Consider the following 25,899-nt stretch of genomic DNA (forward strand, 5'->3'; position numbering starts at 1 on the left):
GTCTACCAATGACCTTAATTATCTTTAGTGCCAAAGATGGTCTTTATGTTTTAGTACACCCAGCAAACCTGGAACATTAGGCAAGTTTCACATATGTTTTTATTTATTTTTACTATTTCCTACATTGTAGAATAATAGTGAATACATCAACACTATGAAATAACACATGTGGTAATCATGTAGTAACCAAAAAAAGTGTTAAAATAAATACATTCTTCAAAGTAGCCACCCTTTGCCTTGACAGCTTTGCACACTCTTGGCATCCTCTCAACCAGCTCCATGAGCTAGTCACCTGGAATGCATTTCAATTAACAGGTGTGCCTTGTTAAAAGTTAATATTTGTATTGATTTCCTTCTTAACCTCTCTGGGGTAGGGGGCAGTATTTTGAAGTTTGGATGACAAACGTGCCCAAAGTAAACTGCCTATTACCCAGGCCCAGAAGCTAGGATATGCATGGTAGTATTGGATAGAAAACACTAACGTTGCTAAAACAGTTAAAATAATGCCTGTGAGTATAACAGAACTGATATGGCAGGCAAAACCCCGAGGACCAACCATCCAAAAAAACAAACAATTCAGCCTACCACTGTTTCCAATGGTTGTCATGTTTATTATGAAGCGAAAATCTCCCCGATTCCAGTTCCTAGGGCTTCCACTAGATGTCACTCGTCAGAATGAGTTTCAGGCTTGTTTTTGGAAAAATAAGCTAGAATTCGTTTTTCTAAGTGGTTCCCATTTTGGCTGTAGTGGTGATGACATGCGCGGAGATGAGAGCGCGTTCTTTGTTGTTAATCTCCGGTAAAGACAATAACGATTCTCCGTCTTAAATGTTATTGTTTTTTTACGTATTGGGGTAGCGGAGTTTGGATTATAAACGTTGTTTGACTTGGAGGAGTTTATTGGAAACGTTTGGGATGCATTTTGGAAGGAAACCAGCTAAACTGAGTTTTTGGGGATATAAAGAACATTATCGAACAAAAGGACCATTTAGAGTGTGTGGCTGGGACCTTTGAGTGCCAACAGAAGATCTTCAAAGGTAAGGCATTTATTATATGGCTATTTCTGACTTTCGTTGCGCACCTGCCTGGTTGAAATATGTTTTTTCATGCTTTTGTATGCGGGGCGTCTGTCCTCAGATAATTGCATGGTGTGCTTTCACCGTAAAGCCTTTTTTAAATCTGACACAGCGGCTGGATTAAGTTAAGCTTTAACTTGATGGATGACACTTGTATTTTCATTAACGTTAAATATTTATATTTCTGTCATTTGAATTTTGCACTCTGCAATTTCACTGGATGTTGGCCAGGTGGGACGGCCCGTAAGAAGTTAATGCGTTTGAGCCAATCATTTGAGTTGTGACAAAGTGGGGGGTATACAGAAGTTAGCCCTATTTGGTAAAATACCAAATTCCATATTAATGGGAAGAACAGCTCAAAAAGGCAAAGAGAAATGACAGTCCATTACTTTAAGACATGAAGGTCAGTCAATACGGAATATTTCAAGAACTTTGAAGGTTTCTTCAATTGCAGTCGCAAAAACCATCGAGCGCCATGATGAGACTGGCTCTCATGAGGACCTGCACAGGAATGCTGAAGAGGATAAGTTAATCAGTTACCAGCCTCAGAAATTGCAGGCCAAATAAATGCTTCAGAGTTCAACAGGCTAATCTCAACATCAAATGTTCAGAGGATACTGCGCGAATCAGGCCTTCATGATCAAATTGCTGCAAAGAAAACACTACTAAAGGACACCAATAATAAGAAGACTTGCTTGGGCCAAGAAACACGAGGAATGGACATTAGACCGGTGGAAATCTGTCTTTTGTTCTGATGTCCAAATGTGAGAATTTTGGTTCCAACCGCCAGGTCTTTGGGAGACGGAGAGTAGGTGAACAGATCTCTGAATGTGTGGTTCCCACCATGAAGCATGGAGGTGGTGGTGTGACGGTGCATTTCTGGTGACACTGATTTATTTAGAATTCAAAGCACACTTCACCAGTATTCCTACCGCATCATTCTGCAGCAATACGCCATGCCATCTGGTTTGCACTTTGTCCCATTATCAGTTTTTCAACAGGACAATGACGCAACACACCTCCAGGCTGTGTAAGGACTATTTGACCAAGAAGGTTCGTGATGAAGTGCTGCATCAGATGACCTGGCCTCCACAATCCCCCGACCTCAACCCAATGAAATGGTTTGGGATGAGGTGGACCGCAGAGTGAAGGAAAAGCAGCCAACATTTGCTCAGCATATGTGGGAATCCCTTCAGGACTGTTGGAAAAGCATTCCAGGTAACTCTACACTGAAAAGTACAGTGGGGCAAAAAATGATTTAGTCAGCCACCAATTGTGCAAGTCCTGCCACTTAAAAAGATGAGGCCTGTAATTTTCATCATAGGTACACTTCAACTATGAAAAAAATGCAGAAAATCACATTGTAGGATTAGTAATGAATTTATTTGCAAATTATGGTGGAAAATAAGTATTTGGTCACCTACAAACAAGCAAGATTTCTGGCTCTCACAGACCTGTAACTTCTTCTTTAAGAGGCTCCTCTGTCCTCCACTCATTACCTGTATTAATGGCACCTGTTTGAACTTGTTATCTGTATAAAAGACACCTGTCCACAACCTCAAACAGTCACACTCCAAACTCCACTATGGCTAAGACCAAAGAGCTGTCAAAGGACATCAGAAACAAAATTGTAGACCTGCACCAGGCTGGGAAGACTGAATCTGCAATAGGTAAGCAGCTTGGTTTGAAGAAATCAACTGTTGGCGCAATTATTAGGAAATGGAAGACATACAAGACCACTGATAATCTCCTCCCTCGATCTGGGGCTACACGCAAGATCTCACCCCGTGGGGTCAAAATGATCACAAGAACGGTGAGCAAAAATCCCAGAACCACACAGGGGGACCTGCAGAGAGCTGGGACCAAAGTAACAAAGCCTACCATCACTAACACGCTACGCCGCCAGGGACTCAAATACCGCAGTGCCAGACGTGTCCCCCTGCTTAAACCAGTACATGTCCAGGCCCGTCTGAAGTTTGCTAGAGAACATTTGGATGATCCAGAAGAAGATTGGGAGAATTTCATCTGACCATATGACACCAAAATATAACTTTTTGGTAAAAACTCAACTTGTCGTGTTTGGAGGACAAAGAATGCAGAGTTGCATCCAAAGAACACCATACCTACTATGAAGCATGGCAGTGGAAACATCATGCTTTGGGGCTGTTTTTTTGCAAAGGGACCAGGACGACTGATCCGTGTAAAGGAAAGAATGAATGGGGCCATGTATCGTGAGATTTTGAGTGAAAACCTCCTTCCATCAGCAAGGGCATTGAAGATGAAACGTGGCTGGGTCTTTCAGCATGACAATGATCCCCAACACACCGCCCGGGCAACGAAGGAGTGGCTTCGTAAGAAGCATTTCAAGTTCCTGGAGTGGCCTAGCCAGTCTCCAGATCTCAACCCCATAGAAAATCTTTGGAGGGAGTTGAAAGTCTGTGTTGCCCAGCAACAGCCCCAAAACATCACTGCTCTAGAGGAGATCTGCATGGAGGAATGGGCCAAAATACCAGCAACAGTGTGTGAAAACCTTGAAGACTTACAGAAAACGTTTTACCTATATAACAAAGTATTGATAAACTTGTTATTGGCCAAATACTTATTTTCCACCATAATTTGCAAATAAAATCATTAAAAATCCTACAATGAGATTTTCTGGATTTTTTCCCCCTCATTTTTTCTGTCATAGTTGAAGTGTACCTATGATAAATGACAGGCCTCTCATCTTTTTAAGTGGGAGAACTTGCACAATTGGTGGTTGACTAAATACTTTTTTGCCCCACTGTATATCCCCTTTATCTATTAAGACTCCATCCTTAACGTTGTATATTAGTTATGAAAAAGATTGAAATTATTTTTGTTAAGTCAAATGTCTAGAAAATCTCATTTAAGATTGAACAGAAGCACTTACTCCAGTTAAAAAGGGTGCGTTATTGCTGGACAATAGGTCCGCCAACTTTAATTCCATTAGTGAGGACGCAATAGACTACGATACAAATGTTGCAACGCACAAGGCAAACATCGCAATAGCCGATTCCACTCAAACTCAGATAAGTCAATATTTTGTAGCCATGAACAAAGTGGGACCATCCGACTTCTTTTCAAATCATCCTACTGTACTATTCTCAAATCACCGTAGTACGCTACTCTTATCACCCAGTGGGAGCCATCGACACAGCTGGCTTGCCTAGCTATCCAAGGAGAATCTTCCAGAGTGAACAGTAGAAGACAGGAAAGGGGAGACCCCTTTCAGACAATCAGAGCCTTACAAGAATGCAGCTGAAAGGCCATCCCACATCCTTCCTAAGGCTGGATCTGACAGACATATACAGCATTCACACGTAAATATATTCATGATTTCTTACTCCAAACGGGCAGCGGTTCATGTGCAAAGTATATGATTAGTGAGAAGTTTATTTCTGTGTAACAAGCCGCCATATGCTGTCAGTCCGCTAGGGACCTTATTCTCATGTATTAAGTGTGTATGTTTGTGATATTATTTAGTTAGTAAATAAACCAATTTGTGTAGTACTGAATCATAAGGTTGGGGTTTTTGCAGATCCAAGGTTATGACTGTTCAGAATGATAAGAGGTAATTAATACATTGACTGATATGGATGTGATAGGTAAAGACCTTTAGTTTAATTTGGAAGATGGTAACTCTGAACAACGGCTCTCAATCATTGTACATGATTCATTTAAAATCGGGTAATAATTACAACAAAGTTAGTTGATTCGATAAATAAATCAGATTAATAAAAGTAAGTCACGACACAGGTCTTGCTATGGATTTTCAAGTAGATTTAAGTCAACTGCAACTGGGTCAATCAGGAATTGAATTAATCTCCCCCTGTCTGGTGGAAAGTAGACTGAACCAGGTTTTCCTCTAGGATTTTGCCTCCATTCCATTTATTTTTTATTCTGAAAAACTCCAGTCCTTAAAGATTACAAGCAGAACCATAACATGATGCTGCCATGACTATGCTTGAAAATATGGAGAGTGGTACTCAGTAATGCGTTGTATTTGCCCCAAATATAACACGTTGTATTCAGGCCAAAAAGGTAATGGCATCTATTGGTATATTTTTATTCTGCACAGGCTTCCTGCTTTTCATTCAGTCAATTGGGTTAGTATTAATTAATAACTTCGCCATGCTCAAAGGCATATTCAAAGTCTGCTTTTTTTTATTTTTTACCCATTTAACAATAAATGCCCTTTTCTGCGAGGCATTGGAAAAACGTCCCTGATTTTTGTGGTTGAATCTGTGTTTGAAATTCCCTGGACCTGACAGCTAATTGTATGTGTGGTGTACAGAGTTGAGGTTGTCATTCAAAATTCATGTTATACGGTATTATTGCACACAGAGTCCATGCAGCTTAATTATGTAACTTGTCAAGCACATTTTTACTCCTGAACTTATTTAGCATTGCCATAACAAAAGGGTTGAATACTTATTGACTCAAAACATTTCAGCATTTCAACATAATCATTTATGAATTTGTAAACAATTCATAAAAACAATTACTCGTACATTATGGGGTATTGTGTGTGACCAAAAATCTCAATTGAATCAATTTTAAATTAAAGACTAACAATAAAATGTGGATTAAGTCAAGGAGTGTGATTACTTTCTGAAGGCACTGTATGACCAGTGATAGGGTTATCTGGCCAAACTTCTACATTACTTTATTACGCCCCCAAATCGCCTTATCACATCTGATAGTTGAAGCGATGGTGCCACTCAGTTGAAAGCAATATGGCAGAAACTAAGGTCTGTCCTAAATAACACGCTATAGGCCCCGATCCCGGTGCCATCCGGGATGCAGTCAGGGACAGTCGTCTCAGATCAGAGAATTGGAGTAAATGTTGGCAGAAGGGAGGAGTGGGACAATTGCCATGTTTCAATTACTTTTCCTTCTCCCCAAATGTGTACTTTTTCACTCCACCTCATGCATTTCAAAGCATTGGATTGATACAAGAATGGCTGGAGGGAGCTACCACCATTCATTATACCAGTCCATTCCTTTTAAATCCATAACAGGGAGTGTACAAGTACACACTTCGGGAAGTAGGGTAGAGAACTGGAATGTAGCCAACTAGTTGCAGCCTGGACTCACCTACTTCTCCCATCACTCTCAGGCCCTCCTGGTAGTTGGGGCCGCCGCGACGCACAAATATGGTGACTCCGTTCTCCTTCAGGGGTCCCTGGTAGTCTTTGATAGCCCTGACGATGCCCTAGGGGTGATCAAAGGAGAGCACAGTATGGTAAAATGTATGGATAGACATGCCTTGTTCAAAGCATGGGATTAATGGCAGGCACAATGGCTAAGGCTGGACAAAATCCGCAGGATGCCTTTTCTAAATCTGTCCTTATTGAATTTATATAATTATATACATAATTTTCATATATGAAACTGCAGCATGTTATATCATGTCTAGTGGCATTATTTGGTTTGATTGAATAGATTCTAAATGTAAGAATTTTGCCAGGAAGACGAGGCATCAGCTCATGTGTATCCAAATAGAGAACCACTGTGTCCGAAAAACGATCTTGCCTACTAATTTTTAAAACGTACTGTGTACTAATCATACTATATATATGTACGGTTTAATATAAAAGTATGCATTCAGCAACAAATAAACATACTAGGCTCACCCATACTAAGAAAGCATCATCTAATGCTCAAACGTGTTGTTTCCCGCCATTCGTTCATTTTGCAACAGCCTCTTATGACAAATGGGTCTGAAAAGATGCACCTCTTCCTTAATAGAGTATGCAGCAAATACAGATGAAGACTAAATGAGTACACTACATGACCAAAAGTACGTGGACACCTGCTCGAAAATCTCGTTCCAAAATCATGGGCATTAATATGGAGTTGGTCCCCCCTTTGCTGCTTATAACAGCCTCCACTTTTCTGGGAAGGTTTTCTACTGTACTAGATGTTCAAACATTGCTGCGTAGACTTGCTTCCATTCTGCCACAAGAGCATTAGTGAGGCACTGATGTTGGGCAATTAGGCTTGGCTCGCAGTCGGTGTTACAATCCATCCCAAAGGTGTTCGATGAGGATGAATTCAGGGCCCTGTGAAGGCCAATCAAATTCATCCACACCGATTTCAAAAAAACAATACTGTATGGACCTTGATTAGTGCACGGGGGCATTGTCATGCTAAAACAGGAAAGCACCTTCCCCAAACTGTAACCACAAAGTTGGAAGCACATAGTCTAGAATGTCATTGTATGCTGTAACATTAAGATTTCCCTTCACTGGAATTAAGGGGCCTAGCCCCAACCATGAAAAACAGCCCCAGACCATTATTCCTCATCCAAACTTTACAGGTTGGCACTGTGCATTCAGGCAGGTAGCGTTCTCCTGGCATCCTCCAAACCCAGTCTGTGGGACTGCCAGATGGTGAAGCGAGCTTCATCAGCCCAGAGAGCACGTTTCCACTACACCAGAGCCCAATGGTGGCGAGCTTTACACTACTCCAGCCAATGCTTGGTAATCTTAGGCTGGTGTGTGGCTGCTCGACCATGGAAACCCATTTCATGAAGCTCCCGACGAACAGTTCTTGTGCTGACGTTGCTTCTAGAGGCAATTTGGAACGCAGTAGTGAGTGTTGCAACCGAGGACAGGCAATTTTCAGCACTCGGCGGGTCCGTTCTGTGAGCTTGTGCAGCCTACCGCTTCGCTGCTGAGCAGTTGTCACTCCTAGACATTCCCACTTCACAATAACAGCACTCAGTTGACCGGGGAAGCTGTAGCAGGGCAGAAAATTGATGACCTGACTTGTTGGAAAGGTGGCATCCTATGATGCCACGTTGAAAGTCACTGAGGTCTTCAGTAAGGCCATTCTACTGCCAATGTTTATTTATGGAGATTGCATGACTGCTTTATTTTATACACCTGTCAGCAACAGGTGCGGCTGAAATAGCATAATCCACGAATTTGAAGGGGGGTCCACATACTTTGGTATATATAGAGTATGACATTCTGGCATTTAAAGCACTCAACGTTAGACATTTTACTATTTAAAACCGAGTAGAGGTATTTAGACAAGGCCAATTAATATATTTTTCATTACAAATTACATTCAAGGGACTCATGCACATTCTGCACCCAGATTATGTCTGGCCCTATCAATGACACAGCACTTGGGGAAGACCGTGTTTGGGCGCCTTACTTTGAACGTGGCCGCCACGTTTGTGAAGTTAGCGATGCTTCCTCCGATGATCAGCACTTTCCCTGGCGAGGCAAAGATAGAACTGTGTTAATATTAATGCTGAGACTTCATGTAACAACAACATCTAGTTTGACAATGCGGTAACACACTAAGAATTGAGCATGTGATAGAACTTAGTGTTGCACAGAGTTAAATAGTCCCAACCAATGGAATTCGTCTGTGTCCAAAGGTAATTTAAGTGTAACTAGTAAAACATTGATTTTTTTTAAGTCAACACACATTGCTTCACATTTATTGATGAAGATTAAATGAATTAAGAAGATCCAACTCGGATCAAAACGTTGGAATAGAGGCAGTACAGGAGTAATACAGTCTGTGGGACTTCTTGCTTCTATGTGCATTGTTTATGATATAGCCCAAATGTAATATGAGCTGACGATGCCAACGTTAATTTCAAAACTATAAGAGGTACAAGTGGGCAACCCTGGCGAGTTCCCAGGTGTAGGGTGAAGTTGACAGTAGACGTTGATCTTGGGTCAGTTATGCATTTTCCTACTAATGGTTAAGCTTATAATTGGGGTTGGGGAAGCTGAGCAAGTGCCCACCTTCGTGGTGCTTCTCTCTGGTCATAAGTGAGAGGATGGTCTTGGCGTAGTCGTAGGTCTGTTGCTCGCTGGGCGCTCCCGAATACTCCCCGTAGTTGGCCAGCTCATCCACTCCACCCAGGTCACAGATGGTGTCACTACGTTCGAGAGGACAGGTGTCAGAGTCAAGGACAAGTGGTTGCCTCCCAAACGGCTCCCTATTGCCTTTACAGTACACTAACTTTGACCAGTGCCCATAGAGTAGTGCACTAGATAGAGAATAGCGTGACATTTGGGACATGGCCAAAGTCATGCCCTGAGCTGCACAGGTTATAAATGCAATTAGAAAGTATCTTCAGTGCCAAAACCGACCAATGCAGCGCATTTGTTCTATTCAGCAACACTGGGATCGATTCAAACTGAAAACTAAGTGTAGCTGGGATCATAGAATTATAGATAACATTGCACTATAGTAACAAGTAATTTTTATATTTTCCAAATCCCAGTTGGGATGATTCCCTAAATCAGGAGCGAACAAGCAGGGTGGGAATCTTCCAACCGGAATTTCTGGAAAAAAACATCTGGATGGCAGTATGTTATAGCTCTCCTGCCAACTAAACTCAGCAAAAAAAGAAACGTCCTCCCACTGTCAACTGCGTTTATTTTCAGCAAACTTAACATGTGTAAATATTTGAACGAACATAAAAGATTCAACGACAAACTGAACAAGTTCCACAGACATCCTCAATGGGATTGCGATCCGGGTTCTTCGCTGGCCATGGCAGAACACTGACATTCCTGTCTTGCGGGAAATCACATACAGAACGAGCAGTATGGCTGGGGCCATTGTCATGCTGGAGGGTCATGTCAGGATGAGCTTGCAGGAAGGGTACCACATGGAGGGAGGAGGATGTCTTCCCTGTAACGCACAGAGTTGAGATTGCCTGCAATGACAAGCTCAGTCCGATGACACTGTCACACATCACCCCAGACCATGACTGACATTCACGTCGATCCCGCTCAAGAATACAGGCCTCAGTGTAACGCTCATTCTTTCGACGATAAACGTGAATCCGACCATCACCCCTGGTGAGACAAAACCATGACTCGTCAGTGAAGAGCACTTTCTGCAAGTCCTGTCTGGTCCAGCGAAGGTGGGTTTGTGCCCATAGGGTCGTTGTTGCCGGTGATATTTGCCTTTACAACAGGCCATTGCGAACAGTCTGAACACTGGAGAGATTGTGCGTTCCTGGTGTAACTCAGGCAGTTGTTGTAACACATGGTCTGCCACTGCTAGGACAATCAGCTGTCCATCCTGTCTCCCTGTAGCGCCATCTTAGGCGTCTCACAGTGCAGACATTGCCATTTATTTCCCTGGCCACATCTGCAGTCCTCATGCCCCCTTGCAGCATGCCTATAGCACGTTCACGCAGATGAGTAGGCATCCAGGGCATCTTTCCTCTGGTGTTTTTCAGAGTCAGTAGAATGGCCTCTTCAGTATCCTAAGTTTTCATAACTGTGACCTTAGTTGCCTACCATCTGTAAGCTGTTAGTGTCTTAAAGACAGTTCCACAGGTGCATGTTCATTAATTGTTTATGGTTCATTGAACAAGCATGGGAAAAGGTGTTTAAACCCTTTACAATGAAGATCTGTGAAGTTATTTGGATTTTTACGAATTATCTTTGAAAGACGGGGTCCTGAAAAAGGGATGTTTCTTTTTTTGCCGAGTTGATTTATGGGACAGTTTGGCTCGACAATTAGGTAGTGGGCAGAAGCCAAAAAAATTGAAGTTGAACGAGCTGATTTTTTGTATACGTGACTGTGAACAATTCTTATGACTATAAAAGTTTGACGTCAATTCTTCCACTCATAAGATTTCAAGTGTCTGCCCAGGTAAATGCGGAACTGCCAAACTTGGAACCAACCAGAACTTCCATACATACTCCTCATGATGAAGGAAGCAAATGTCCTGCTTCTATCTACGATGTGTAAACAGCCTGTAGCGAGAACGCAAGCTGCTGTCTGATGACGAGGATCAGATATAGCTAGCTATAAGTAAATATCTGTTTGAGTACACTTCAAATATAGAAGTGCACTTTAGAGGTAACTGACCATTTCGCCAATATATTGAAAGCTAGCCAATGTCAGTTTGCGTAATCAACTACTGTAATGTCAATGTGTTTCATTAGCAATCTGTCAGTGAAAAAAAAAATGTTAATCGTGTTTTGGCGTCTCATTTCAAGTAACTAGCAGCAGGCTTGAAAACATTCAATCAAATACTTTTCTTATAAACACAATTAAAAGCATGTGTGTGTGTGTGTCATGTGAGCGAGAATAGAGTTAAAACAGCTGCATAGGAATATTAGCCACTATATATGGCATAGCCTACATATTAGGCATAACTTGCAATACATATGAATTCTCAAATAGCAGCTGCCCAATACCATGGTAGGCATGCATAATGTTGGATGCATTGGAATTTAAGATATGTAGAATGTTAGAGTGTGTAGGACTGTAGAAAAAGCAGTTGGGAAAATGTTTGTTCAGTGAATGTGAGTATATTTAGGTGGTTTGAATGATTAGCTTTTCTATTAATCTTCTAAAAGCTGATGTGGCAAAATCTGGCCAATCCATTCATTGTTCTACTAACTATGACAGAGTGTGGGACATGTTTTCCATAATATACGTTTCATGCATATACATTCGAACAAAGTACACCATCGCCAATAGTTTGTTTACCATTTATTGAGTACAGAGATAAATAGCAAAGGTGTCTCTCAGGTAGTTTAAGTATCTAAATGCTGTTCATTCGGAAAGTATTCAGACCCCTTGACTTCATCCACATCACAACCTTGCTCTAAAAATTGATTAAACCCCCCCCCAATGACCAATCCACCCAAAAAAATAATAATAATATATATATATATTTTACATTTAGATGCCAGGTCGCAATTGTAAATGAGAACTTGTTCTCAACTTGCCTACCTGGTTAAATAAAGGTGAAATAAAAAAATTAAATAAAAGTATTTAGACAAATTTAGTCCGTATTTTATTGAAGCACCTTTGACATACCTGCAGTTGGGGAGTTTCTGCTGCTGAAAACCATCCCCGCAGCACAATGTTGCCACCACCATGCTTCACGGTAGGGATGGTGTCACGTTTCCTCCAAACTTGACACTTGGCATTCAGACCAAAGAGTTCTATCTTGGTTTCATCAGACCAGAGAATCCTGTTTCTCATGGTCTGAGAGTCCGTTCGGTGCCTTTTGACTTCAAGCGGGCTGTCATGTTCCTTTTGAGGAGTTGCTTCCGTTTGGCCACTCTACCATAAAGGCTTAAATTGGGAGAGTGCTGCAGAACAGCAGAACTCTGTCAGAGTGACCATTGGTTCTTGGTCACCTCCCTGACCAAGGCACTTCTCCCCCAATTGCTCAGTTTGGCCGGGCGGCCAGCTCTAAGAAGAGTCTTGGTAGTTCCAATCTTCTTTCATTAAAGAATGATGGAGGCCACTGTGTTCTTCGGGACCTTCAATGTTGCAGACATTTTTTGGTACCCTCTCCAGATTTGTGCAGCGACAATCTTGTCTGAGCTCTACAGACAACTCCTTCGACCTCATGGCTTGGTTTTTGTTCTAACATGCAATGTCAACTGTGGTACCTTATGTAGAAGTGAGTGCATTTCCAAATCATGTCCAATCAATTGAAGTCACCACAGGTGGACTCCAATCAAGAAACATCAAGGATGATCAACGCAAATAGGATGCACCGGAGCTCAATTTTGAGTCTCAAAGCAAAGGTCTGAATACTTATGTAATTAAAAATGTTTTTATTTTATTTATACATTTGCAAAAACATCTAAAGACCTGTTTTCGCTTCGTCATTATAGGTTACTGTGTGTAGACAGATGAGAAAAAAACTATTTAATCCATTTTAGAATAAGCAGGTGGAAAAAGGGAATCGTCTGAATACTTTCTGAATGCACTGTACAGTGTAACCTGCCAATCAACGTATATCAAATGCCAGGGAGGGCACAATCTTACAATGGTGCAGTCCAGAAATTAGCTTTAACATCTATGCCAAAAGCCTGGGCCTCTGATGGAAACTATAGAACTGGCATCAACCCATGTTTCAGTATTCTCCCTTCTCTCAAGGAGTATGTGTGCGCCCAGGCCCCATATATGAGTTTCGAAAGGAGGGGCTGCTAAAGACAGTCTGCTAAATGACTAAAATGTCAAATGAAAGGATCCCACCCAGGTCACCAATGTAGCGGACCGATGTAGACAGACAAGTGCCTTAGCAGAATGCGATCTTAAGCTTGCGTGATCCAGAGATGAGAACTCTACCATCTATGGCATTGTCCTGACGGGGACAATACAATTCCGGGAATCCTCCAACAGTATGTTACAAATGTAAAATAATATGTTTGTCACCTGTATGGTAGGAAAATGACAAGAATATTTTACTGTTTATGCATCAAATAGCTTTGATGGGTACTCTCTCATCTGTGTCAACGGGACTGAGTCGGGCCTCTGCGCTAGCAATTTATTTGTGGTGGCTTGGTGATAAAACCTATACCCTGCATTCCATAGCATGAGTTGGTATTTGTATACTGTGAAGTACCAGGAAGATGTCTCTGGTGTGGACAGCTGATTGGAGGAACCTTGTCTTAAGGGCCAAACCCTGATTTTTATACAAATTGAACAGTCTTCTATCTGATATCTGGCTGGGGGATACTCCTTTCTCACATACAAATCCTAACCTTTTTACCTATTCCAGACATCTGTTGTTTGTCACGTATTCAGGAGGATGTGTTTTAACTATCAAATACTGTGGCTCAATTCTGCTCGTTGAGCTCTCGGCATCACACTTTGGAGTGTGGGATCAACCAGCTTAGTTATTGAAATATTCAATATTAAATAAAGTTGATTGTTTGAAATGATAAAGTCTCACCTTTGAATCAGAAATATTACACGACACCTGTTAAACTGATTCTACATTGAGTTTAGTCTTCAAAGTGCTTAAAGAAGCACATGTATTTGCAGTTGTTCTTCAACAAAGAAAAGACAGGCAAACCCATATGTGGTCTCAATGTCTAAATAGTGATGCAGGCCTAGTTCAAACAGCAGTAGGATGGTTCTGAGGGGTTGCCCATGCTTGGTGAAAATCACTTGGTTGATCTCTGAAAGAGACACAGGAGAGCTGAATAGAACATGTGAGACAAATTGGAGAGACGAGAATTAATAAAATAAATAACTGCAAAGGAATGTAAGAGCTTGTAAGTAATCATTTCATTTTAAGGTCTACACCGGTTGTATTTGGCACACTTGACAAATTACATTCGATTTGTAGTTTGTGAGCTACAAAATGACCATCCTGACAGTCTGAGTCAGGGTGCTCTGCCACCAACTATTGACAGGGACATTGAGACATTTCTTATTTGTCAGTATGAATAAAATGAGTGGGTTCTGCCTTGACTATTAGATTTACACTACTTGCCTTAAATGATTACTTGGAATAAACTGATAAAATGCTCCTTGTCCCAGAATTATATGCTAGTGATATTTTCTCCTGCTAGCTAGCAACGGATCTACTTGTTGTAAGTCGCTAGGAAACTACCAAGCTAGCTCCAATAGTAAGGTTGGTGTGTTTTGAGAGTTGAGAGTAAGTTGAGTGCAATTTTACAGCTTGCATAGATAACACATTTCTATAACTAAATAAGTTAGATTACAAAAAATATATACTTAACCTGATAGCAGTTGGTCAGACCTCTTAAGATGTCACCAGCTGTCTACAACCTTAGATATGTTTAATGTGATTTGTAGACGTGATCAGCAGAGATCGTACCATGGATAGTACACAAGTTTTGATTGTTTTACAGTTTAGTACTCGGCAGTGTTTGCCTGTCCAGCTAAGGAACAAAAGCATTTTGAAAAATGTGCACAAATTGAGATAGCCAACAATTGGAAATGTGTTCAGAAGAAACTCATCCAGCTCATCCCTCAACAGAGATCATTTCGAAAACTAAAGCAGATAGCTTGCACCACCTAAATGACAGGCATGGAGTTGGCAGGAACAAAACAGATCTGGGACTAGGCTAGGAACTTCGGGAAAGTTTCCAGAATTTTCAACCCTACCTGTAGACTACAGAGGCTCCTCCACCTGCCACCATTGTCCAGATCCTTCCCAGGGGGTTCAGGATGGTGAGCTTCAGACTGGCCCCGCTCTTGGCATCCAAATCCGCGATATAAGCCTCCTAGAATTGGTAGACAAGGATGTGTCACTAGGGTATATACTCTATCTGAGGGTAGCAAAAAAATCCTAGTCACAGGTTAATTACCCCACAAATCTATACAAGTTGTTAGTTCCATGGATTGAAAGTTCTCATGAAAAGAAAATGGATGACATTTATTTCAATTGAATACTGGAGAGCCCGAGCCATTGGCCTGGAGAAACAAGAAAAACCATTAGCTTAGAGAACTGTCAGGCATTTCTGCAGCCATATGTTGATAGAGGAAAAGTGTCTGTTAATTGAATGATTAGAATATCCCACCCTGAAACATATTGAAATGATTAGAATGTATGAAATCATAATCAACAAATGTGTAGTCCTCGTCAGAATTAGGGTAAAACAATATGCCTTTATGGTATTCTAAAAACACTGTCTCAGCTTGGTGCCGACCCGTCTAGAGATTTGGGAGAGAACGGGGAGTACGTCTCAAGGACAAAGTCACTATCTGTCGGCTGGGAAGTGAGACAGACAGTGTGTGCGTAGCAGGACATGTGTGCATATGTTTGTGTGTACGTGTGGGCGTGAGAAGTCAGTATAAAATTAGTTGATTTTTATTCTTGACTTCAGAGCGTTCCATGAATAAACCTTTGACTATTTAGCTGGGCTCCGTCTGTTTCATTCAACCAGGATCTTACAAATACAAAACAGAGTAATATAATTAAATTGGGTGATGTACCTGGAGAACATAATTCTCCTATCATATGTACAATATCAAGCTTCTCATAGTAGGGATGGAAATCTAGGATCAGGTCCTCACTGTCCATGTAATATTATTCATTGTGGTCCAAAAGGCAAAACTGATCCTAAAATCGTCACTACTACCTTGAGACTCTTGATATATACACTAAAGTATGTGGACACCCCTTCAAATGAGTGGAATCAGCTATTTCAACCATAACCATTGCTGTAAGGTGTATAAAATTGAATACACAGCCATGCAATCTCCATAGACAAAGATTGGCAGTAGAATGGCCTTCTGAAGAGCTCCGTGACATTCAACATGACACTGTCATAGGATGCCACCTTTCCAACAAGTCAGTTCGTCAGATTTCTGCCCTCCTCGAGTTGCCCCAGTCAACTGTAAGTGCTTTTATCATGGCGTGAAAATGTCTGCGCAACAAAACCGAAAGGTGGTAAGCCACACAAGAGTACAGAATGGGACCGCCGAGCACTGAAGCATATAGCGCGTAACAATTGTCTGTCCTCGGTTGCAACACTCACTACCAAGCATCGGGAGCTGCATGAAATGGGTTTCCGTGGCCGAGCAGCTGCACGGAAACCCGCAAAAGCACAGGATCACCATGAGCAAACGTGAACTGGAGAGGTGTAAAGCGCACCTCTATTGGACTCAGAAGCAGTGGCAACGCTTTCTCTTTAGTGATCAATCATTCTTCACCATCTGGCAGTCCGACGGAGAAATCTAGATTTGGCGGATGCCAGGAAAGTGCCTAAAGTTCAGTGGAGGTAGAATAATAATGCTCTGGGGCTGTTCTTCATGGTTTGGGCTAGGTCCCCTAGTTCAAGTGAAGGGAAATCTTAACAAGTTTGTGGCAGTAGTTTGGGGAAGGCCCATTGCTGAATGACAAAGCCCCAGGGCAAAAAGCGAGGTCCATACAGAAATGGTTTGTCAAGATAGATGGGGTCAAGTTCTACCACACCAAACACCTTTGGGCTGAACTGAAATGCAGACTGCGAGCCAGGCTTACTGCCCAAAATCAGTGCCCGACCTCACTAATGCTTGTGGCTGAATGGAAGCATGTCCACACAGCAATGTTGCAACATCTAGTGGAAAGCCTTCCCAGAAGAGTAGAGGCTGTTGTAGCAGCAAAGGGGGGGACATACTCGATATGAACACCCATGATTTTGGAATGAGATGTACTTTTGGTCATGTAGTGTACATCTCTAGACCCTCTGTCCAACTCACCTCGGGGTAGGCTTCTCTCCCAAAGGGTGGGGGGAACTCCACGTCACCCCACTTCGCCTTGCAGATGTAGTCAGCCGTGGCATCAATTTTGGCTGCCATGTCGAGGACAAACACACCATCTTGGTTGACCACTGGAGAGAAAAACATGACATGATACATCATGGAGTTAAATACAACAGCTGATTTGCATTGAGGAATTCAAAGTGAGAGGTACTGCTGAGCCATTGCTGTGGGAGCTTGTAAAAGCCTGGCTTTAAGGCATTTTCACATATATTTCAAGCAGGTCCAGATTTCATTTGCATTTCATGTACTTTTTAACGCAGAACTGGATACTACAGTAAATAAAATTATGTAGTTACATATCGGCGGGATATTATATGCTGATATATTGTATCGACAATATTTGTGTGCTAATTTGCTGTACTTACACCAAAGCTCCTGTATTTTTCCTAAATACAGTGCCTTCAAAGTATTCATACCCCTTGACGTTCTCCACATTTCATTGTGTGAATCAATTTTAAATTAAGATTTGTCATCACTGGTCAAAGTGGAATTATGTTTATCAAATGTTTATCAAATTTTTACACATGAAAAGCTGAAATGTCAATTTAACTTTTCATGATTTTTACTGCAAACTATACACCTCTTGAGAGAAAACACAGAGGCAGAACTCCACTCTTTCCTAGAGGGAATCTCGCTACCTAAACTATCAGAGACCGACCAAGAAGATCTCAACTCACCCCTTCACTCCTGAGGAGATCCTGGAGGCAATTACCTCCATGCCACCTAATAAGTCCCCATGCCACCTAAGTCCCCAGGTCCAGATGGATTCCCCAGAGAGTTCTACAAAGCTTTTTGGCCCCAGCTCCGCCCTATCTTCATGCCAATGCTGGAGGAGTTTTGCAAAAACAGAGTTCTCCCAGACTCAATGCACACAGCCAGCATTACAGTGTTGCTAAAAAAGGACCCTCTATCCTGCTCGTCCTTCCGGCCCATAAGCTTGTTGGATTTCGACTATAAAATAATTACCAAATTGCTCACCAAAAGACTAAACACTCTTCTTCCCAAAATAATAAAAGCGGACCAAACTGGATTTATTAGAGACAGATACTCTTCTGATAACTTCCGCCGTCTTTTTTATATTATTGATCAAGTAAACGCACAGAAGACCCCTGTCCTGCTGGCTTCACTGGATGCTGAGAAGGCGTTTGACAGGATGGAGTGGAGCTTTCTGTTTTCAGTCTTAGAAAATGTCAATATGGGCCCAAATTTTATTAAATGGATCAAATCACTATACTCTCATCCAAATGCCATGGTGACTACTAATGGACTGAACTCTGACAGATTCCCTCTGGAATGGGGCACAAGACAAGGGTGCTCGCAGTCCCCCCAGCTCTACTTGTTGGGGGCGGAGCCTCTGGCAGAGCTGATAAGGAGCAATGGCAAGTTCAGGTTATAAGATCAATTTTAACAAATCCACTGTCTGCCCTCTCAATATTACACTCACCAGCTCTATGAAGACACTGTCCTTTCCAGTGGAAAACACAGGGGTTTCAATACCTCAGGATCTTCATAACACCAGATCTGAATAGCCTTAAGGAAAATTATCTTCCACTCCTGGATCGAATCAAGAACGATCTCCAAACCTGGATCTCCCTCCCAATTAGCTTAGTAGGAAGAATTAATGTCATCCGTATGAACGTCCTCCCTAGACTGAACTACTTATTTCAGATGCTCCCATGCCATCTCCCAGTTTCCTTCAAAACAACCAACCAAAGCATCACAAAATGTATATGGGGCAATAAAAAACCTAGGATCAAGTTTTCCACTATTGAAACCTGAATCTAAGGGTGGTCTTGCCCTTCCCTCCCTTCAATTGTACTACTGGTCTGAGGGATACCAACTTTAATCTTCGGCATACTCTAGGAATCAGGACCTTTTCAGACCCATTTCATCAGAAAACCACTACACTGGAATTCTTCAAATTAGACATGTAATTTCCTCATTTACCTCCAAGAGGAGGTTTAGGACTCCGTTGAATGAAGTTGAAACCCTTCTTGTCACAGGCTAAATATATTACATTTATAGACTCCTTTCTGAGAAAGGAGGCTCCTCCTTTACTCCTTTGAAAATAAAATCTGTGAAAAGGACCTTGGTCTGACTATGAGTTAATTATACTCCTTTGAGACTCCATAGAATGAAAACAGATGTCTCCTAACTGTAAAATATGTACCTCTGAAAGTGGAACCTATACGCCTGTATTTTGGAGCTGTAGAGAGATTGCCAGATTCTGACCCCGTGTATCTATCTTCTTAATGCCCAGCAGGGCTTTGTTCTTGATCCTGACAGAGAAAATTTGCTTATGACTATTACATACTTTGCTAAGAAATGTATTCTTCCATTGTGGGCCTCTAATACCCCTCCTACATTTAAAATGTGGATTGACCAGATTGTTGACTTTCTCCCTCTTGAAAAGCTCACTTATGACCTCCACAAGACACAGCCCAAGTTTAATAGACTCTGGTCTCCACTATTCAACTATATTTCAAACTGGACAGAGTGAACGGGGTGACTAGGGAAATGCGCAGATGCATGTTGTGTAAGGTACTGTAAAACCTAAAAACAAATTACTGGCCCGTCGTCTCAGCGAATGCTAGAAATAGCTGATAAGAACCTTGATAGTGCTGCTGGAAAAAAATTAATAAATTGAATATCCCTTTGAGCATGGTGAAGTAATTACACTTTGGATGGTGTATTAATAAACCCAGTCGCTACAAAGATACAGGCGTCCTTCCTAACTCAGTTCCTCGAAAGGAAGGAAACAACTCAGGGATTTCACCATGAGGCCAAGGGGACTTAAACGGTTGAAGTTTAATGGCTATGAAAAACTGAAGATGGATAAACATAAGTACTCCACAATACTAGCGTAATTGACAGAGTGAAAAGGAAGCCTGTACAGAATAAAAGTATTCCAAAACATTCATTCTGTTTTCAACAAGCACTAAAGTAATATTGCAAAAATATGTGGCAAAGAAACATTATTTTGTCCTGAATACAAAGTGTTATTGGATTTGCCCCAAACATACAACACATTACTTAGTACCACTCTCCATATTGTCAAGCATAGTGGTGGCTGCATCATGTTATGGGTATGCTTGTAATCGTTAAGGACTGGGGAGTTTCAGAATAAAAAAATAATAATGGAACCTGGTTCAGTCTACTTTCCACCAGACAGTGGGAGATTAATTCACCTTTCAACAGGACAATAACCTAAAACAAGGCCAAATATACACTGGTGCTGCTTACCAAGGAGATCATAAATGTTCCTGAGTGGCCTAGCTACAGTTGACAAATCTGCTTAAGTATTTTGCAAGACCTGAAAATGGTTGTCTATAGCAATGATAAAGAACCACATTTGACAGAGCTCTAAGCATTTCGAAAATAATAAAAATGGGCAAATGTTGCACAATCCAGGTGTGGAAAGCTGTTAGAGACTTACCTAGAAAGTGTTTCTACAAAGTATTTACTTATGTATATGAAATATTTTGGCTTTTATTTTTCAATAAATGTACTTACATTTCAAAAAACATGTTTTCACTGTCATTATGGGGTGGGGTATTGTGTGTAGATGGGTGAGATAAATGATATTTAATCCATTTTGAATTCACACCAACAACAAAATGTGGAATAAATCACGGTGTATGAATACTTTTTGAAGGCACTGTAGCTTGTTCTCCATTGCTTTTTAAATAAGGAGCAATTTTATTTCCATGACTGATCAAAACTAATTCTCAAGGCTCTTGCTTGTCCCGCTGCAGCAGGCATATGGTGAGCAGTATGTTTGAAACATCGAATTGCAATACATAACTTATTGGCACCTAAGTATTGCGATAATATCATATCGGTCTCGGTCATATAGGTCTCTGGCAATTCCCAGCCCAAGTAGCAAAAGCTCCAGGATCCGAACCATACAGGGATATATGACAGCATCCTTAGTTAAACGTCCAAGTAAAATCGCCTTAGTAAAACAAGTTGACTTACCCAGTGGGTTGATCTCCAGGTAAGTGAAGTAAAGGTCCTCATACAGGTTAAAGAGACCCACAACAAAACTGACCAGGACCCTGCATACAACAAACATCAAAAGTTTAGATCAGAAAGCCATCTCGAAAAACTGCATATAAAACCACATGGAAAACTGTAGACAAGAAATCTCTAAATTTGAGTTTTAAAAATGGTTTAATAATAAACTAAAATGTTAGTTTCCTGCCGTTTCTATCCTACCTGATAATTAATTGCACCCACCTGGGCCCCTATGTCAAAAGTAGTGCACTATATTGTAGACACAGAGCAACGACCTTGGTTGAGTCCTAAATGGCACTCAATACCCTATATAAAGTGCACTACTTAGGGAATAGCGGTGCAGATTGGGACGTATCAAAGTTAATTTCACTGTGTCCACTGTCCAGCCTAAATGGGGATTGCATTGCCTATAAACACTATAAATAACCGAGGTGTGTAATTGAGTCAGACTTCTTGTCATGGATGGGAACCAGACCACAAACACAGCAGGAAATGTTAATTATGTGCTCCCAAGTGAAGCAACCGTCTAAGTCACTGCTTGAGGCGTCACTAGACACCCTGGTTCGATTCCAAGCTGTATCACAGCAGGCTGTGATTGGGAGTCCCATAGGGTGGCGCACAATTGGCCCAGCGTCGTCCGGGTTTGGCCGGCGTAGGGCGTAATTGTAAATAATAATTTTGCCTTGCCTAGTTAAAGGTTAAATAAAAATAAAAAGTACTCCCACTAGTTCACCACAGAATGTTGAGGGGGACACCATAATACCACAAAGTGATGTAGTGAAATCACTAAACCTCATGTCAGTCAAATCCCAAGTACCTAGCATTGTAAGTGAAAAGCAAACGTTAGTGGCATAAAAAAAAATCTAAGTCCGTGTGGGTTTGAAAGAAAAAGCCTTTCATGTGTGGGCTAATTAGCAAGTCATTATTAAAATAAACCAATGGGTATCGGTTAACGCTTTCATCAGGGCGTCTCAATACCTAAAATTGAAGTCAGAGTAGAGTCGCGAGTCCCTTGGTATTGCTAAAAGATGCGGTCCAACAAACTTCGAAACTACATTTCTCAACATAGAAAGTGAAATGGCTTGGTGATGAGCATTGCAGGTTCATCGTTCTACTGAAACATTTTAAAGGGTTTGTGACTAAGGAGGTTTCAGTGTATGTATGCCTGCAGCTGAAAGCAAGGGCTGGGCAAAGGACAGACTTTCTCAATGCAAAATCAAACTCCCTCATTTTTTGTGGCATTGGAAGTTGAGCGTCAGGTATCTGAGTGTTGGTGATTGGATATTTCACACCATAAATATTGTGAAGCTTAAAGCTGTATAGCTTTTGCTTTAAAGCAGGGGTGTCAAACTCAAATCTGTGAGGGCTGAGTGTCTGTAGGTTTTCACACCGCACATATATGTGATCGATCAATTAAGGTAATTGATTTGTTAGAAACTACAAATTAATAGTGGTTGTCTAGGTTTGAACTGGGCATGAACTAAAAGGAAATAAAAAACCATCAGACACTGCCCTCCAGTGATTGAGTTCGACACCCCTGACCTACGGCTCTCGGTCACTTACTCTTTTTTGTCTTCTGGGACATGCATGAAGAGCTGCTCCTTGACAGAGTCCTCGCTCAGCTTGTCGTCAACTCCCACCAGCAGCCTCTGGGCCTTGGCGTCCACGTCCCCCACATCAACGCCTCCCTCATGGTGGAAGAGCACGTGGTCGCCCTCTCGGGTGGCGTAGATGCATATGTAGAACTCCTCCTCCTGCAGAGCACAAAAGGGAGCAGGGGGGTAAGTAAGGGAAGGATTAAAAGTTAGAGGGAGCAGAGGTAGATTGTTTTGACAGTTACATAACAGTGCAATCAGAAACTATTCAGACCCCTTTACTTTTTCCACATTTTCTTATGTTACAGCCTTATTCTAAAATGGATTAAATATATTTTTCCCCTCAATCTACACACAATACCCCATAACGAAAAAAAAGAAAAAACAAATGTATAAAAAAAAAACCTGAAATCTCACATTTAAATAAATATTCAGACCCTTACTCAATACTATGTTGAAGCACCATTGAGGCATGGTTTTTGCTCCATTGAGGCATGGTTTTTGCTCCATCAGTGACTATGGGGTTCTTGGTCAAATCCCTGACCAAGGCCCTTGTCCCCCGATTGCTCAGTTTGGCCGGGTTCTAGCTCTAGGAAGAGTCTTGGTGGTTCCAAACTTCATCCATTTAAGAATGGAGGCCAATGTGTTCTTGGGGACCTTCTATGCGGAATACATTTTTTGGTATCCTTCCCCAGATCTGTGCCTCGACACAATCCTGGCTCGGAACTCTATGGAGTTCCTTCGACCTCATGGCTTTGTTTTGCTCTGATATGCACTGTCAACAGTGGGACCTTATATAGACAGGTGTGTGCCATTCCAAATCATGTCCAATCAATTGAATTTAACACAGGTGGAAAAGGGGAAGGGGTCTGAATGCTTTCCAAATGCACTTTAAGATTAAGTTACTTTACAGCCTTATTCTAAAATGGATGGAATAAAAATAATTTCTCATCAATATACACACAATACCCCATTAAAAAAACAGCGTAATACATGTTTGCATATTTTTTACAAAACAGAAATACCTTATTTACATAAGTATTCAGACCCTTTGCTTTGAGACTTGAAATTGAGCTCAGGTGCATCCTGTTTCAATTGATCATCATTGAGATGTTTCTAAACTTGATTGGAGTCCACCTCTGTAAAATTCAATTGATTGGACATGATTCAGAACCCTTGACTTTTTCCTAATTTTGTTACTTTAAAGCCTTATTCTAAAATGGAAAGAAAGGGTCTGAATACTTACATAAATAATGCATGTTTGTTTTTTATTTTTAATAAACTTGCAAATGTTTCTAAAAACCTGTTTTTGTTTGTCATTATGGGGTATTGAGTGTACATTTCAGGATTTTTAAAAATGTATTTCATCCATTTTAGAATAAGGCTGTAAAGTAACGAAATGTGGAAAAAGTCAAGGGGTCTGAATAATTTGTATATGGATATGGGCAAGTGAACGCACGCACACATCTGTTAGCGTGGTTACTTGCCTACTACACACCTACCCCACAGGTAGGATATTTAAGACAACCTCAAACAAATTACCTGTGTATGTGCAACAAACGGTTCAATGAGAAAGTTCTTCAGGATGCCTTTCGCTTTTGCCACCTGGTGAGAAACAGTAAAATAGATTAATTCAACATTTAGTTTAGTATTATTATGTGGCAAAGGGATATGAAGATGTCTGAGGAAATGGTATTTTCACATTATGGAGCACTGTGGAAAAGCAACAATCAATGGTGGAAAATAACGATTTTGCATAAATGCTCTATTCTGCAGAAAAATACTATTAATGATCCATTCTGCTGAAAAGCTGGCCCTAGAAAAAAGAAGCGCAGTAAAATGGAAAAGAGCACTGGAACTGTGATAGAAAAATGACATACCTACCTGATTTGTTTGATATTAATAGTAAATGATTATATATTTAACTAAGTGTAAGGCTGAGTTTTTAATGGTGACCACTTGCTTCCTGCAGCTCTTCTGGGCATCAAGGAAATTGGTTTTACTAGAGGGTGATAAAACATTACAGCCACATTCCATTCCCTGATCAGCGGTGCACTGAGGGAGATGTATTTCATGGACAGGATGTGGGGTGTGTGAGACCCGAGAGACAGCTTGGAAGAGTTTAGAACAATGCCTCAGTTTCTCATCTTTCTGGGAAGCTTAGCTTGGAGGAGTAAAATAACACCCCCCGTGCAGAAAAACTGGATGAACCCAGTTATGGTGCCCAATCTGAATGTTTGCCAGCCATGGTTGAAGCATTTTTAGGTTTGGTATATAAAAGATCCGGTATTCTCTGTATGATTCAAGACAGTTGGATTGACGGCTTCATTATTGCAGAAATGACCAAGTCTCTCTCAGTACTGAATTTCCAAGACAGACCTAATAAGGCTGTTTTGGCCATACTAGCCTCCTGACATTGGCATTACATACCCTCAACGACCCCTTGCATCAGTGGTCCTAAACATAACTCGGAGCCCGCCGGTCCTGGCAGTGGAGAGACAGATGGCAAACTCAGCTCCCTATGTTTGCACGCTGTATGCTCATGAACAAGTACTGCCTGGCACATGGTGAACATGCCGCAGATGACAAACCAGGATCGTATTTATTAGTGCACACTGTAGGACAGGGTTCACCAACTGGTGGTCCACAGGTCCACAGATTGTATTGTTTAATTGTTGGACAGACTAAAAACACCAGCAAATCAGCTCCAAGTGATTTTAATTTTGGAAATCTGTTCCGAAATATTCCCACGCATAATAATAGAGATATGTGATCGTATACAAATGTAAGAGAAGGTTACAATTATTATGTTTTAGTCAAACATATCCATGTGGTCTTCTTGGGGTCAATTTGCAGTCTACAACTGATTTGTAATTATGCTCCGGACTTCTGACCAACAGTTCAGGGGATTGTGGATTAGCAGCCCCTGAAATGGGCACCTGTCTGCATGCCACACATTCACCACATTAACAAGCCAAGAGCTACACACTGTTGGGGCAGAGGAACCTGCCAATCAGAGGGCATCTCACTACGATCTCTGATAGAGAGCTAGATAAGAAAAGCAGGCCTAGTTCCATTCCTGTTTGGAGATCTGAACGAACAGGAAGGAAGCAAAATGGAGAGGATGGCTCCATGCCAGGTCTCCCTGTTAAGACACCCTGGAA

General features: G+C 41.3%; 1 protein-coding gene across 7 annotated transcripts in view; it reads right to left on the reverse strand.

Moving 5' to 3' along the window:
* LOC118357563 (ATP-citrate synthase-like) overlaps positions 1 to 25,899 on the reverse strand; it is a 109,262-nt gene that overhangs the window by 68,076 nt on the left and 15,287 nt on the right. For all 7 annotated transcript variants that reach the window (XM_052478332.1, XM_052478330.1, XM_052478334.1 and 4 more), the window contains exons 4-11: positions 24,278 to 24,340; positions 22,704 to 22,894; positions 21,102 to 21,181; positions 17,061 to 17,191; positions 14,982 to 15,100; positions 8,870 to 9,006; positions 8,265 to 8,326; positions 6,195 to 6,312 (exon numbers count right to left, since the gene is read on the reverse strand). In XM_052478332.1, the coding sequence (XP_052334292.1) occupies positions 6,195 to 6,312; positions 8,265 to 8,326; positions 8,870 to 9,006; positions 14,982 to 15,100; positions 17,061 to 17,191; positions 21,102 to 21,181; positions 22,704 to 22,894; positions 24,278 to 24,340 (901 nt within the window). The remainder of the gene's footprint in view (positions 1 to 6,194; positions 6,313 to 8,264; positions 8,327 to 8,869; positions 9,007 to 14,981; positions 15,101 to 17,060; positions 17,192 to 21,101; positions 21,182 to 22,703; positions 22,895 to 24,277; positions 24,341 to 25,899) is intronic.

The sequence above is a fragment of the Oncorhynchus keta genome, chromosome 24, assembly GCF_023373465.1.
Source record: "Oncorhynchus keta strain PuntledgeMale-10-30-2019 chromosome 24, Oket_V2, whole genome shotgun sequence".
Lineage (NCBI taxonomy): Eukaryota > Metazoa > Chordata > Actinopteri > Salmoniformes > Salmonidae > Oncorhynchus > Oncorhynchus keta.